Source organism: Eptesicus fuscus, chromosome 16 (assembly GCF_027574615.1).
Source record: "Eptesicus fuscus isolate TK198812 chromosome 16, DD_ASM_mEF_20220401, whole genome shotgun sequence".
Taxonomy (NCBI): Eukaryota; Metazoa; Chordata; class Mammalia; order Chiroptera; family Vespertilionidae; genus Eptesicus; species Eptesicus fuscus.
In genome coordinates, this window is record NC_072488.1 from 31388820 (window position 1) to 31405182 (window position 16363).

At 40.4% G+C, this 16363-nt stretch overlaps 1 protein-coding gene and 1 long non-coding RNA gene across 7 annotated transcripts in view; one reads left to right on the forward strand and one right to left on the reverse strand.

The window, feature by feature from the left end:
- EFEMP1 (EGF containing fibulin extracellular matrix protein 1) overlaps positions 1-15002 on the reverse strand; it is a 73821-nt gene extending 58819 nt beyond the window's left edge. For all 4 annotated transcript variants that reach the window (XM_054728172.1, XM_054728174.1, XM_054728173.1 and 1 more), the window contains exons 1-4: positions 14896-15002; positions 13585-13672; positions 9100-9148; positions 8517-8927 (exon numbers count right to left, since the gene is read on the reverse strand). In XM_054728172.1, the coding sequence (XP_054584147.1) occupies positions 8517-8927; positions 9100-9148; positions 13585-13665 (541 nt within the window). In that variant the 5' untranslated portion in view covers positions 13666-13672; positions 14896-15002. The remainder of the gene's footprint in view (positions 1-8516; positions 8928-9099; positions 9149-13584; positions 13673-14895) is intronic.
- LOC114230252 (uncharacterized) overlaps positions 1-16363 on the forward strand; it is a 275275-nt gene that overhangs the window by 199316 nt on the left and 59596 nt on the right. For all 3 annotated transcript variants that reach the window (XR_008558549.1, XR_008558548.1, XR_003616123.2), the window contains exon 4: positions 12734-12811. This is a non-coding gene — a long non-coding RNA (uncharacterized LOC114230252). The remainder of the gene's footprint in view (positions 1-12733; positions 12812-16363) is intronic.

Genomic DNA, 16363 nt, shown 5'->3' on the forward strand with positions numbered 1-16363 from the left:
ATTTCTGGGGACATGTGTGTGGGTTTTTTCTGTCCAAATATGGATTTTAGTAAATTGTAAAGCGACCTGTGTCACACACTACATTTACTTCTCTTTTTTGGCAATTTGCCATGTACTTCTTGTGATGTACTATGTCTTTATTAAACTGTTTGTTTCTTTTATTGTTATTTGCTAACTCATGGGTCAATGATGCAAAGTTCCGTAAGGATTATGACTACTCCTTCTTTCTACTTTGATTCTATCAAAGTGCCTTGCAACAGAAAGTGGTTCTTAAGCTTGATCAAATTTATTGAACACTAACTGAATGGTTTTGTGTTCTGTTTGATCAACTTCACTTGCAGTATTGCCTGGTTACCCTTGACTAGTACAGATGAACAATTATTTGAAAGGTAGTTCAAGTTTTAGAATTTGAATTAGCCCCAATCTCAAATTTTTAGCCTATTTAGTACACATTTACATAACATTGATTCACTATGTCTCCCTTCTGTTAATCTGTGGTCATATGAAATTGATGGCAATAAGCCATCCATGCTGCTGCCAGTAACCTAGCACTCAGCTTTCCTTTCATGTAATTTCTTCATTTCTTTGTTAAATGTTTACAAATCATTTATGTTCAAGCTGAAAGCCTGCAATTGTGGGTAACTGCTTGCAATGATAGCTGTTTTCTTCTGCCAATATTTGAATGCAGTTTTCTTGATCAGTTTTATTTTTGAGTGCGCAATTTGCAGTTACCTCCTGGAAAACGAAGAAGGCTAATGAATTTCAGATGTGGCGTGAATTACTTATTTGTACATTCATGCAAAATCAAACACATTTGGGGCAAATTTTGTTTACTCTGGTTTCAAAGAATAAAATTGTGCCAGTAATTCAACAAGTGCAAAGGCAATCTTTACAAATGGGGCAACTGTTGATTTCAGAGAAGAGAGTCAGAGACTTTCTGTTGGAGAAAGAAATAATGAGCTAGTACCAGTGCACATTCCTGAAGTCACCCAGGCTTACAATTCTACTCTCATCTGCTCTTTTTGTTTCTATGAGGAGAAGGAAATTCATTTCACAGATTGTTAACTAATTTTAACAAGAATCTTCTTATCTTTGGTGGGAAGTAAATCTTTGATTAAGTTTAAGTTGAAAAGATACTTATGTGAATATTCTTCTAGTATCTGATGATATTCATAGAGTCTAAATAGAATGGGATGTCAGCTGTGCATCCAAAAGATGCTTTAAACACAGTCAGAGTCAACCTCCTCTTTTGTGACTCATGAACTGAACCTGCAAACAGCATTGCCTCATCTCACAAGTTTATGTAATGAGCATAAACAGTCTGCCTATGGAGGGAATGGGTATCTCTTAACACCAATCATATTACCATACCTATAACATAACTTAGAGTTTTACCTACTGACAATTTAAGGGCAGTTATAGTATTTCACATTTGCAGGTTTTATAGAGAAGTGTAAGATCTCGTTTTCTTTCTTTGCCTTTTCCTCTAGGTTGCACTTATTATGTCTTTGGTTTAGGGATAGTAGTCCTAACAGATTCAGTAGGTCTGATGGGGCCCAGGATTTTTGCACTTATAAGTTACCGGATGATGCTTCTAGTTTGAGATCACACTTTGGGAATCATTGAGTTAGGTGGTTATATGGAATAGTCTTTCATGGAAGAGTGATCACACTGATCTCTTCCATTCTTCCATCTCAAATAGCTGTCACTCATTTTTTATGAAGGAATTTTAAGGATACTTTCTGACGTGCACGAATCAGATTCCTATACATACCGTTCACAAATGTAGATTAAAAATGAGTCTTAAGTTAATTAAAAATTCAATGACTACAGTATTTGGTAAGTTATGAAACATTGCTAGATTTTTCAGGAGGAAGTCAATCATTTCTATCCCACTGCATCAGCTTATTTAAAAAGGAATCAAGCTTTCCCTATAAACTTAACTCCTATCTATTGATGGGCTTTAGAGAATTTTCAGGTACTCAAAGGTAATTAACAACTAAAAACAACAAAGAACTGTAAGCAGGCTAAATACACATTTTACTTTCTGCTTGAAGTATTTATTTTCTGTTAATATCATAATTGACTTGATTATAGTGTTCCTTCTGCAAAATATCTGTTTTCTGAGATCAAAGCTCTTTGGGAGGAGGCTGTATAATGATATGTAACAAAAATTAAACATTTCCTCACAAACTAACAAAAGCAACCAGAGATTCTAATGACATTAGTGAGGATCAACAAAAGGGTAGCATTTGGAAGTTGTTTGGCAATGACAATGCAAGGTATGCTGAGCCAATTGATTGCACTATAATTTACAAATCCTCTTCTGGATATGAGATCACTGAAGTTTCAAATGAAAGAAGTAAAAAAAGATGTTCCTAGCATCCGAGAATCTGTGTGTGCTAGTTCAAGTTTCTCTTTTTTAAAGTGGATATATAGACAATAACTCTTTTTTCAAAATAGTACTTTAGTTATCCTTATGTTTTATGAAGAAATGTGTGGAAGATAATAGATGGTCCCCAAGAGGTAGTTTTTTAACCATGAGTATCATTTTTTGTTCCTTTAGGCTTTATAAAAGCCATTTTTTTTTCCTTTTTAGGTTTTTAATTGCTTCTGTGTCATAGATGATAAAAATAAGAACAAAATAAAATAATTGAAAACATAGCTAAAATTTTAAAAAGTAAACATTTGGGAACAAAACTTTATAATTGAAGCATGATATTTAATTGTGTGGTAAAATTTTCCCTGCAGTAATGTGGTAAGATGAGCTAACTGCTGTCTGACATGTATCTAAGTGTGTAGGTACTGATGTCTAGGTATCCTACACATGTGATCTAGAACAATGTGGAAACAGCTCATGGATAGATTGGCAAGTAGGAAAAGAAAGGCTCTGTCCAGGTACATAAAAATAAATGAAATTTAATTTTTGAAAGTTTAAAACAAACTTAAAAAAACAGTCCCATTGGACAAACAATACCTTAACCTAAACAAAAAAGGCTGTAATATTGGGACTTTCTCACTCTTGTCTGTGAAGTACAGGAGATTTGATTATTGGGGGTGTGCTGGGGTGATCAACTATCCCATTTGCTCGGAACTGAGGCATTTCCAGGGTTGTGGGGCTTTCTGTTTTCAAAACAGAACAGTCTCGGGTAGAGGTTGGAAACTCTATGGTATGTTTTCACATTTTTCACCTTATATAATACAAGCCAGGAACTGCATTCTGGATTTGGCTCCATAATCTTCATTAAGCATTTGTAGTGAGTTCTTTTTTAAAAAAATATTTTTATTGATTTCAGAGAAGAAGAGAGAGGAAACATCAGTGATGAAAGAGAATCATTGATCAGCTGCCTCTTGCACACCACCCACTGGGGGTCAAGCCTGCAACCCAGGCATGTGCTCTGACCAGGAATCAAACAGTGACCTCCTGGTTCATAGGTTGACGCTCAACCACTGAGCGACACTGGCTGGGCAAGTTCATTTTTTGATGGAGCAGTTTCTTTAGCAGGTTAGTAATGATACCTATAAACCCTCAATGAGTTTAGTAGTTGATTAATTACTAGTTATACAAAATATCCTATGTTTAATTTTTCAAAAGTTCAATTATGTGAACAAATTCCTTCAAATTGGGCAATTGATGTCTTCTCTTGTCAGTTCCGAAATGCTTTTTTACCCTACAAGAATGGGACTCTTAGAAAGTTGTATATGATTAAAAATCCTTTCTCAACTTAAACTAGTGATTTCTAACTCCATCTCCTTTGAGGAAGATTACATAGAGACTATGCACTTAAGATGTAGAAAAATAAAGTGAGTCATCAAAGGTCCAACTCTCTTTTGGAGGAGATGAATATCTGTTGTCTTTGAGGCAGATGATAGCACATGGAGAAACTATTAATTTATAAAATTTTATTTATACAAGACTCCAGGTATGTAACAATGAAATGATCTTCAAGTAATTATAGAGCTGCCACCTGTCATTTGAAATTAGAATAGTTTCCCCAGCATTATCATTAATTGACAAAAATTACATGAAAAAAACCCTGTTCATATGAATTGATATTTGGATGTTATGTTGCATTTTAAACCCCTTGTTTTTGCATAAAATTTAAAAATTCTGGAAAAATTTAAGAAAAGGAATAAAAGGAACATGTTTTCCCAAAATATTAAAACATAGACAGCTGGCCGAAACCGGTTTGGCTCAGTGGAAGAGCGTCGGCCTGCGGACTAAGGGTCCCAGGTTCGATTCCGGTCAAGGGCATGTACCTTGGTTGTGGGCACACCCCAGTAGGGGGTGTGCAAAGGCAGCTGATCGATGTTTCTCTCTCATCGATGTTTCTATCTCTATCCCTCTCTCTTCCTCTCTGTAAAAAAAATAATAATATATTTAAAAAAAACATAGACAGCTGGCTAAATATATATTTATAAAATAGAATGTATTTAAAAATATCTGGTGCTATTTAAATTATTAGGTCCACCTATGATTGCATTCAAAGGCACAATTGACTTTAACGCTGAAACAATACAGATTTCAGCCATTATATAAAGATGTCTTCAGCTTTAAGTTATGTAAAGATAAATTGTACCTGTTGAAAATATATGTGGAAAAAGAAGTAATTTTAATACAAATATGACTCATCTGCAGGCATTCACTTATTCTAATCCAGCGACCATGGTAAATGTATTTGGATTACTGGGCATAAGTACACATCATTTGTAAGGGAGTGGAGATATTTATTAAAACAGAAGGCTCCTCAAACTCCACAATGATGTCAGTATTAGAGGTCCACATTATTGTTTTAAGCAGAGATCCCCACTATTTCACATCGGTTATAAAACATTATTTTGTGTTGCTGGCCTGAAGTGAGAATGTAATACATCTGTAGGCAATTAGAAGAAGCTGGACTGCATGCTTGATTAGCTCAATAATAAACGAGCATAAGTGTGACTCGACTTGTTAGTCAGATTCCCTAGACAGATTATCTTGTTGTTATCATATGAAATAACCCCTTTTTATCAACAATTAAGTAAATCTACGTTTGTGGGCACTCTGTAAAATCTGTGAGGTTGGAAAATCCAACTTAAGTCGTAAGTCAGCCAAAAACCTTTTAACCCTGCTTCCAATTATACAGATCTCCCCCACCCCAATTAGGATCTCCCCCAATCCCAAGTTGCAGAAATTGGTTGAATTATGCAGAATAGTTTGGGAAATACCCTATGTACAATCAATAAGTATATATATATATATATATATATATAACATCTACCATAACAAAGGCATTTAATATTTTTAGCTTATCACAATTTGTTATTTCCTAAAGAAGAATTATAAATGTTTTAATATGTGAAAAGTAACTTACTTTGTAAGATAGCCTAAATCTTTTTTAAAAATATGTTTTCATTAATTTCAGAGAGGAGGGGAGAGGGAAAGAGAGATAGAAACATCAATGATGAGAGAGACTCATTGATTGGCTGCCTCCTGCATGCCCCCTACTGAGGATTGAGCATGCAACCTGGGCATGTGCCCTGACCTGGAATTTAACTGTAACCTCCTGGTTCATGGGTTGATGCTCAACCACTAAGCCACACTGGTTGGATTAGGCTAGATTTTTTAAAGAAATATCTCATTTTTATTATTCACATGTTATTATACAGTTTCTACTGTAACCAATGAATGTTGCAAGTTCTGAATATATTTTATTCTAGAACTTATTCATTTGGTTATAGGTATCATTTTTTAATTCAACCACAATTGTCAATGATGGACTATAAACTACTTTAGGAAATAGCCCGTCATTTATTTGTGTGTGTTTTTTCTCCTAAGTACCAGTGAAATATACATCTGAAGTATAAAAAATAATTCAGCATATAAAAGTCATACTGAAAATATTTCAGAAAAACATTTCAGTTTCAGGGAAAATATCACCAAACCTTCTAACATAATAATATATTTCAATAACAAGTAAAATTGGTACCTTAAATAGACGCAGGTATTTTTTAAATCAGTATTCACTCAAACACACACACACACACACACACACACACACACACACACACACAACCTCATGAGGTTATCTCCTTGACATAATCCTAAATATCAGAATATTAAGCAGATGCTGAGGCATTCATCATCAATATTGGAATTCTGACTCATGACAGTAACACAAAACAGATGTTCATATGATGGGCTTTCTGAAAAGTGACACTATCACAGCTCTTGTTGTGGGGTACTTAAAACTTGAACACAAAATATCTATATATATAAAACCCTAATATGCAAATATACCGAATGGTGGAACAACTGAACAACCAAACAACTGGTTGCTATGACGTGCACTGACCACCAGGGGAGTGCACATGGAACATGGCAGGTGTCAGCAGCAGGTGGCAGAGCGCGGAACATGGCAGGCATTGGCCACAGTGGGATGGTGGATCAGGTGAGCGAGGGCGCCAGACCAAGGCAGGGTGCTGGTCGCTGTCATCGGGGCGAGTCTCTGGTGGTTACCAAAAATTCTTTGTTCCTGAGTGCCGTGGTCCCACCAGGCACTTGCACCTGCTGCCGGCGCCATCCCCGCTTGCACCTGCTGCCGATGCCCGAGCTGCCACTGACACACACTGCCGGTGCCCAATGCCAGCCCTGATCGCTCGGTGCCAACAGCAGGTGCGAGCGGCGGCTACTGCCCCCTGACCACCCCTTAGGGCTTCTCCACCTCCCCCTGCTCCTGAGGGGCGATCAGGGCCAGCAGCCACCACTCGCACCTACTGCCAGAGACAGCACAACTCGCACCCGCTTCTGGCGCTGGAGCCGCCACTCGCACCCATTGCTGGCACCAGCCCCAATTGCTCCTTGCCATCAGCGGGTGCAAGCAGGGCAGGCACTGGCAGTGCGTGGGAGCAGAGGTGGTGGGAATGGGGCTGCGGTAGACAGGAGACTGGGGTCGGGGAGGCTGAGGTGGGAGGGGCCAGGCAGGGGCGCAGAGGATGGGCAGAGACTTGCCCCTGTGCCCACCGCAGCCTCACTGCACACAGTTCCTTTCAAGGTGCACGAATTTGTGCACTGGCCCCTAGTAAAATAATAAAAGTCAGAACATGATAGATTTCCTTACTTCATTTATAAGCCATTTAAAATCTACTACCTTTTATATAGGAGATAAAACTGAACACTGGTGAATGAGGGGCAGCATCCCAGGAGACCAGAAGATGCTTTTTTCACTTAATGAGGCAACTAGGTGATCCCAATTGAACTCCTCAGTGTTGAGGGAGGAAGGTGCTCTCTTCCTCACTCGTGAGTAGGTAGAAAGTAAGAACTCCTGGCCCTTTCCATTGACCAATGTGTACCTGGCATTTATGGTATAATAGGAGGTCTACTCAGTCAGCCCTGCAATGAAAAAGTAGTCTGGGACTCCTGTGGCCTATCTCAGTAACACAATCTCCACATCAAGCAGATCTGAAAGGGTTTGTCAAGTAGGAAGAGGGAAACAGAATCCCTTAGCACAGTCCAGTTAGCTACTATCCTATGTGTCTTCAAAGCCCAAGATTCTTTTTTTTTTTTTTATTGATTTTTTACAGAGAGGAAGGGAGAGAGATAGAGAGTTAGAAACATTGATGAGAGAGAGACATCGATCAGCTGCCTCCTGCACACCCCCTACTGGGGATGTGCCCGCAACCAAAGTACATGCCCTTGACTGGAATTGAACCTGGGACCTTTCAGTCTGCAGGCCAACGCTCTACCCACTGAGCCAAACCAATTAGGGCAAAGCCCAAGATTCTTATTGCTTTGCTAGCATGAGTCTACAGCTGTTTCTAGAATACACAGTGATGTGTCCTCTTTGTGACAATAAACAGAAAAACCCAGGCAGATGGTGCCATTTCATATGTGAAATGTGTTTAAATGAGAGCTTTAAAAGACATGTGAGTATGAGTGGGGGAGATGGTAGTAAGAAGCAGGAGCCCCATTTCTTTATTCTATTATAAGGAAAAAATGTCAGTGGCAAGTTCAATGAAAAGAAAACTTGAGAACCCAAAGGGGGACATTTACTAGTATGGAATAGATTGACAAAGCAATTCCCATGGATAACCTGACTGCTCCTTCTGACAGCTGTAACTCTGGCCCTGTCTGTCGGGTCTTAAGGCTGGCTCTGCACTCATCATCTGTGTGACCCCAGGTTTTCAAACTTGACTGCATGCTGGAACCACATGAGGAGCTTTAAAAAATACCGATGCCTGAGATTGTTATTGAATTGGGCTAGGGTGTGACTTGAACGTAGAGGCGTTTTAAAGGCTCCCAAGTGACTCTAAATATGTGCGGCTAAGGTTGAGAACAACTGGTGACCTCTCTGAGTCCTCATTTGTAAAATGACGACTATGCGGGCAGCAACTACCTTTTAGGATTATTGCAGGCGAAGCATTTAGCACAATGTCTGGCACATGTGAGAAGCTGTCAAAAATGTGTGAGTTATTATTTTCACCACGTGGTGCACTTGGGCAAGAACCTATTTGTTAGTAAAAGAAGTCATGCTTACCTTGGCAGATGTTATGCTCACTCTGCTCGTAGCCTGTTGCACACTGGATCCTGTGAGACGGGTTGGAGGGAATGCGCTGAGGGTCAGCTGGGTTCCGCCGGATAACGAAGTTGTTTCGGCCAGTCTGCACTTCTGGACCTGCAACTGCAGCAGCACTGGCAACATAACCAGTCCCAGGCACCACTCCACTGGATGCCATGCCACTGGCTGCTACACCCCCAGCTGCACTCGAGGTTGCGACTGCATTTGCAGCTGCACCCACAGTTTCGGCTGCTGGTGTTTCTTGCTGAGGTTGTTCATTATTGACAATAATCTGGGCTGTTTTAGGAAGGCAGAGGTATCCTCCATAGTGGTTGACGCATTTCATTCCACCTTTGCAGGCATCTGGGACAATGTCACATTCATCAATATCTGCAGTGAATAATAAAATAAAGTCAGGAGTCTTCTTAGGGGGAAAACTGAACATATACATACATGCTCATATATTTTTTGGTATAATACAAACAGTACAGGAAGAGTAGCATAAGATGAAGAGTGACACAGAAAGCTATGTTCAGATGGGAAGTCTTTGAAGTTGGCTCACCTTTGCACTGCTGTCTTACAGGATCCCACTCATATCCATCTGTGCATTGCTGTGAAGAAAACATCAAGATGGGGCCAGGAGAGTTAGTTGGTGTATCCAGTCCCTAGGAAGTCACTCTAAAATTTTCATTCTTATGGCAACAATCTTTGCACTGGCTTCCTAGGTAGATGAGGAGATGGGTAGTTTAACATTCTCTAGCTTTTCTTTTTTTTTTTTTTTTTTTAAGACAAATCTGTGCATTGTCCTGCTTGAGGCATCCCTTCCCAATCATCAGCTGCCTAACTCTACTGTTGTGTTTGGTATAATCACCCATGACCATCTTCTTGGAATTCTTCCCTGTCTTGATACTAATTTCCAATCTCCCTGACTGCTCTGGTCTTTTTTGCTTTATTTGCTTCTTCTTTCACATTGTAAATTTTACCAAAAAAAAAAAAAAAAAATCCAACTGAGTTCTTTTTTTCAGCCCTTGACTCTCCTCTTCTTTCCCTCTCCAAATCCTCTTAGAGCATTCCAGCACCTGGCTTTCCTTATCATTCCCATTCAGCTGGGTTCAGGGCCTTCCTCTCACACCCTGGCCTGCCTCCTAGTTGCAGCTCCCACAGGTCCTCTGGTTCACTCACTGAACCATCTATTAAGTACCTTCTCGCACCATCCTAGTCCCTGGGAATGCAAAGATCATGAAGCCCTTTTCCCTGTCCTCAAGCAGCTCATAGGCCAGAAGAGGAGAAAGACAGGTAGACAAGTTGGAACAAGATGTTAGGTGCCATGACACAAGTATGCATGTAGGTAGGAGTGGTGGACTCTGCCCAGGGATATGGTGGGCACAACAGGATGGAAGGAAAGGCTCTGTGAGGGAGGCCACAAGTGAATGGGGACTTATAAGAGTAAAACTGTTAAAAAGGGGATGGAGCTTCAAGTAGTCTTGGGTGGGTGGGTGGGGATAAGGTTAGAGAGGTAGACAGGGCCAAATCTGGGAAACCTTTCTTTGGGACAGACAGGAACTGAATTCTTACTGACGGTCAGTGAATCTCAAACTGTATTATGGTTAAGAATCCCCAAGGTGCTGGTTCCAACCAAAAGATCAGATTCTGGTAGGAGGCCTGGAATCTGACTTCCTAACAAGCATCCCATATGACTCTGATACAGATAATCTAGGTGCTACTTCTATTTTATTTTACTTTTTATTGAATTTATTGGGGGTGATATTGGTTAAAAAATTATATCAGTTTCATGTGTACAATTCTATAATACATCATGTATACGTTGTATATTGTATTGTGTGTTCACCACCTCAAGTCAAGTCTCCTTCTATCATGGTTTATTCCTCCTTTACCCTCTATTACCTCCATCTACCCCCCTTTTCCTCAGGTAGTCACCATACTGTTGTCTGTCTATGCGGTTTTTTTTTCTTTTTGTTTTTTGCTTAATCCCTTCACCTTTTTCCCCCTCTCCTCAACCTCCTCCCCTCTAACAGCTGCCAGTCTGTTCTTTGCATCTCTGAGTTTGTTTCTATTTTGTTTGTTAGTTTATTTTGTTCATTAGATTCCACATGTAAGTGAAATCATATGGTATCTGTCTTTCTCTGACTGGCTTATTTCACTTAGCAGAGGCTATTTCTTGAGAAAAGAAAGATGCGTCAGGAAGTATTGAGAAAAATTATAGTAAACAAAAAAATAAATTATTTTAATAGAGCTGAGAGTTGCTTATGCACACAACAGATGCTTGGCAAGTAAATAGCTGAATGGAGACAGACAGGCCAGTGTAGATATTTTACTGATATCTGAAACTTAGCGGGGTAAACACTAAATTTACTTTATCTCCTAAACTCATTTTTCCAAGTTTCCCAAACACTGTTCAAGCAAGGCACTACCACCATTCTTAGGAACCAGGATTACAATTTTGACATCAATATTGACTTTTCAAATGATTTTCCTTCAAGTTCTGCTGACTTTGTGTCCATTTCTGTATTTACCAATTAGTATAGGCCTTCCTGGCCTCATGAGTAGGCAAGACTCCTTAACAGGTCTCCATATCTCTACATGGTGCACAACAGCCTCCATGGCAATCTTTCTTGCCCTCTTGGTTATGTTGTTACTCCATCTAAGAGATCACAGTGGTCTGCAGACCTCTCATCTCTCATTATTATCATCTCCAGGTTCTCCCTACTACCCAGCTCCAGCCCATCTGACCTGGTCACCTCTTGGAATTGTCTTGGTTGTTTACACTTCTAGACTTTGATTGTGCCAATTTCTTTTCTTCCTGATTCAGGTGCCTCTTCAGCCTTTCTGGATTAATCCAAAGTCATTACTTCCTTCAAGAGTCAGCACAGAGTTCTATCTCCTCCAATATTCCACCACTCACATTAATTACCTCCTTGCTTTTCTATTGCTTTAACAACTTGTATAACCTGTATAATAATATTATTTGTACTTGCTTAGGAACTTTGTGGTTTTTAACAGTATCTTCCCAGGGTAAATTCCCTGAGGTTAAGGTCTGAATTTCCTTAGTAAACAAATAAACTTAATTCTTTTGATAGTAATGAGAACTGCTTATGCACAAAGCAGATACTTGGTGAGTAACTAACCGAATGCATCCTGTCTTTAATATGGAGGGGGAATGCTATCTTGTGGATATGTGCCCATCCTTCTGAAAAGTACCTCTTTCAAGCCATGCAAAATGATAGTTCATTTAAATAATCTGTATGCTAATAGAAAAGACTTCAGTTTGCTATAGATATTTAGTTCCAGTACCTTTAATATGGATCTACTATTATACAAGCCTAGAGTGGATTTAGCTAACCACTTGCTGGCTGTGTAGCCTTAAGCAAATGAGATACTCTCCCAGATCTTCAGTTCTACTCTCAGCAAAGGGAAGATGATGCCACTTACCTTATACTTTTCTGTGAGAATGAAAGGAGATAATGTCTCCACCGTGGGATATTTAAAAAATAGTTACATCTTATTCTTCAACCACTAATCATTAGGCATACACAATTCAAAAGAGAATAGATCTAATCTTAGCACAAAAAGGATGACATATCTGGGAAATCTGTTGTCATAATAGTGAGCCCTAGTGTGTAATCTTAAAACAATTGTGTTTAATCCACAGGGAATTTTCTCTGCTAACAATGAATAAGATTTAGTGATTAGCAAAGGGGAGAGAGTATAAAACAAGAAATTATAAAAGCTATAAAATCTTTTATTAGATGAATATAAAAGTGGGTAGCTAATTTAATGTTAGCTCCCTAACTTAAACTAAGAAGGTTTAATTTAGCCTGCATAACAAAACATTTTCAGTAGAAGATAAACAACACATGTATTCATTTCTCTTGCTTTATTTATCTTCAGCAGAGGAAGCAAATTACATTTACCATTAGGTTAACAAATATTTATATTAAACCCTATTTGATTGATAGTTGATTTGAACAACAACAAGGAACATTTGCCAGATGAATACTATCATTCTAGGGATAATATGGTACCAAAAAAGTGATATAATGTTTATTATCAGTAATTGACATTAGCTCACTTTTAAAAAGTTTATTTAAAAAAAAATTCACATTCTTCTAAGTAGGATTACTTAATTTTAAATTGAAAACAAGTAAAAAAAATGTGTTTTTCATATTTTGATTCAGGACAAATGCCATTTGCCTCACAACACTGATTAAAGAGTAAAGAACACAAAACAGAGGTGCAAACTCACCAGAAGTGAGGTAAGTACCACCCTCTGTTTTCACCACATCCACTCTTGGCAGTGGGAGAGGTCAGATGATATTTTCAATATTTTAGTAAACATTAGTTATGCATACCCATGCAATTAACTAATTAATCAGATATTATCTGGAAATATCAGATATGCTAATTAGAAAATGCAAAATCAAATTTCACACAATGCATTTCAAAACCACTTGAGCTAATTCCACATCCTGGTAACACATGAAGTTTATCGCAAGGGCATTTATATGTTATACTATAAATGAATATCAGTTATACTATAAATGAATATCAGCCTTTATAAAGTCAATAAAGGCCGCTTACCTGAGAACATAAATCACATGTACAAATGAGGCAAAGTGCTTTTCTGATGTTTATTGATTTTGACTAAAGTCTTCCTCTGCCAGTTTTGGTTTCATCTGCATGCATGTAGGAATCCTGGTTTTCCAATTCCTGACACCCATTAATTTATTGAACCATGTAGCTTACTTTGGTTTTCATTTTAAAATGGTTCTCTCTCTCTCTCTCTCTCTCTCTGTGCCTTACACAGATCATTAATTACATCTTAGTCCCTATCTCAATTGGTAATCTAAATGAACTTTAGAAAGGACCACCTGCAATTTACAAGGAATCAAACGTGAACCATGCTAAGGCATAGTTTATTACCCTCTCAGAGTGCAGTCCACATACACTGGCAAGAGTGGATAAAGTCTCCCTTGTGTCACAGAATCCTGCTTGAACAGCACTTATCTCAAATTCCATCACCCCTTACCGTGTATGTAATGGTTTCTTCAGTGTCCTGTGACTTGACCAGCGCCAGAGTCAGCATAGTTAGGAAAATGGCTTTCAACATCGTGAATCTCAAAGAAAACACAGGACAAAGAGATGCTTAGTATCAGTTGAGGGGTAAGGAACAAAACTTTAGCTGTGAGGTAACAAGCAAGGAAGGAGGGCTGGGAAAAGCTGAGGCTCCATGATACCCAACTTCAATCTACTTTCTCAACTCCCCACCCCCTCCTCAACCTTCCAGTGGCCAAAGGAGGCACCAAGGACTGTAACAAGGCTGCAGAGCTACATTTCACTTCACTCCATCCGGCTGTGCAAAACATATACAAAGGACACACAGCGTACCTTTGATACTGCACCTACACAACAGGCTCCAGAATGAGGCAAAAGGAAAATAATTGAGGGTAATTAATTGCAAAAGAGGTGGTATTTATTTATTTATTTACTTAACAAGCGTGAAGGTGGGACAGCAAATCTCCTATTCCCTTGAACGTTAAGGCTTTTCCCCATAAGTTCACCTCCAGCTAGTAAAGTTCTTTGCACAGCTCAGTAGAAATACCTGCGAACCAATATGAATTACCTTGGCCTCACACTTAAAACAAAACAAAACACGACAACAAAACTTGGGGCAATCTCTTCCCAGTTCTAGTAGAATACCTGCCCCTCAAGAGCTCCTTCTCACATCCCCCAGCACCAGCTCTCAAAGTGGTATTTCCACGCCGTTCTCTGCGCGCGGCTTTGTTTAAAAGCGCCAGGTTGTGCGGAGGAGCGACTGCTTCCCTAGTTTCTCGGTCCCCGACACACTACCTTCAGGACTGGGGCTACCTAAGGCCTGATCCGGGGGACCACACCGAAGCCTGAGTTTCGGGGTGGCGGGCCTGGCGGCCCCAGTGAAGTGAGGTCCCTTTTCTTAACAGTAGGCTAACAGGCGGCAATCCCTGGAGCTGCTCAGCGCTCCAGTTTTTACCAGCGCCTGTGGAATCCAGGTGCGTCTTAAATCTCTCACATTAGCCCCTGAAAATTTCAAAATCTCGTTTAGGGTCAAAGCCCTGTCTGATGATTGCTGGCGCGCACACACATGCCCATACAAACAGATGTCACCCTGGTACTGGCACCGGTTGACAAATCGCATTCCCAGACCGCACACCTCCACCTCCCTCTCTGCCTGAGAGATCCTGCAAAGTCTGGGTCAGTTCTCGGGTACACTGCACCCCTCAGGTTATCCCACTTGCTCGCCGGCGCGCAGCCCTGCGGGCACTAGGCGCAATGGTGTGACCCCCGCGTCGGGGGCTCCTACCTGCGCGGCAGCGCTGCGCTCCGGGCCCGGGCAGCGAGGGGAGAGTGCAGGGGAGGGCAGCCCCGTGGGTCTGAACTGGCGAGGTCTGGCAGTGGCTGCAGCGGCAGGAGGAGGAGGAGGAGAAAGGGAGGGAAAGGGGGAGGGCGAAGGGGGGCGGAGGAGAGGGCTGAGGGAGGCGCTTGGGCTGAGCTTAGCACTGCAGGCCAGGCGGGAGAGCGCGCTGCGGGGCTGGGTCAGCACCCCCTGGCTCAGGGCTCTCTCCAGCACCCCACCTATTTTTCCTCCCCAGTTCTCACAGGCCGGAACCCCAGGTGGAAGATGGCATATTTGACATATGGGGTTTGAATCAGCCTTTGTGATGCTCCAGCCTCAGGAGCAATTTCTGGTGCCTGTGGAGGGGGATACTCTCTGGAGGAGAGCTTCTGAGGGTCCTGGAAAATTGCTTATCTTCCCCCCCCCAACCCACCCCTCCCCCAATTCCCAAGTGAATACTAGGAGAGTAAATTAATCCCATTCATAGAACTGATTCTTTTGTCTTTCCTTTCAGATGCTTTTTTTTTGGAGTGGGGGAGGGTCTGTTTCCTCAAATCTAGGACAGAGTTAATTCATTCATTCAACAAATATTTGTGACCTATTTTGTTCCAGGTGTTGGGAATAGGCCAAGTAGAACTCACACTAACAAAAATGTGAGGTGGAGTTTGATTTTGTTTTCTCAAACCTCCTTTTTTATGGGCCCCTTTTCTCAACTACTGCCTTTCTTCTCTCCACTGGCTCATCTGTGGGAGAGCCCCCAGTCCTGGTCATTCCAAGTTGGGCATTGCACTCTCACCTTTCATTCTAATGTGGAATTTCAGGAATCTGGAGGGGAAACAATTTTTTTTTTCCCCTGGCTTCTTCAAATCATACCACACAGATTGCAGTTATCTCTGAAGCCCACGACTCTAAAATCAGATTAATAGTTTGCTTTCAAGGCAGTCATGTCCTCTAAAAAGCAAGCAACCCAATACAATTTCATGAATGAGACCATGTATAACCTGGAGGTATTAAGAACTTTGACCCAGAGTTGGAGGCAGAGGGAGGGAGGGAGAGGAACAGCTCCTTTTCCTTCCCTGCTGTGGGAAAGGTGGTAGACCCAGGCTGTCAGGTGGAAGCCTCACTCCTTATCTGTGGAGTATGCAGTGGGTTGCCCAGACTTTGCCAAGTTGGTTGCAAGCCACATGATACTGGGCAAACTCAGAGGAGCTTCATGCCTGAACCTTACTTAAGTATATGCAGTTTTGCTAATAGTACTGAAGATTTTTACTAACAAAATATGAATGTTTGTTTTCCTAGTCATTAATGATCTCCAAACTTTTTTTTTTTAAATTAGATATTTGACTTTGTACAGTAAAAAGATCTGTCGAGAGAAATTTTATTTTATTTCCTTTTTTAAAATTGTTTAAAGTATTACATGTCTCCTTTTTCTCTG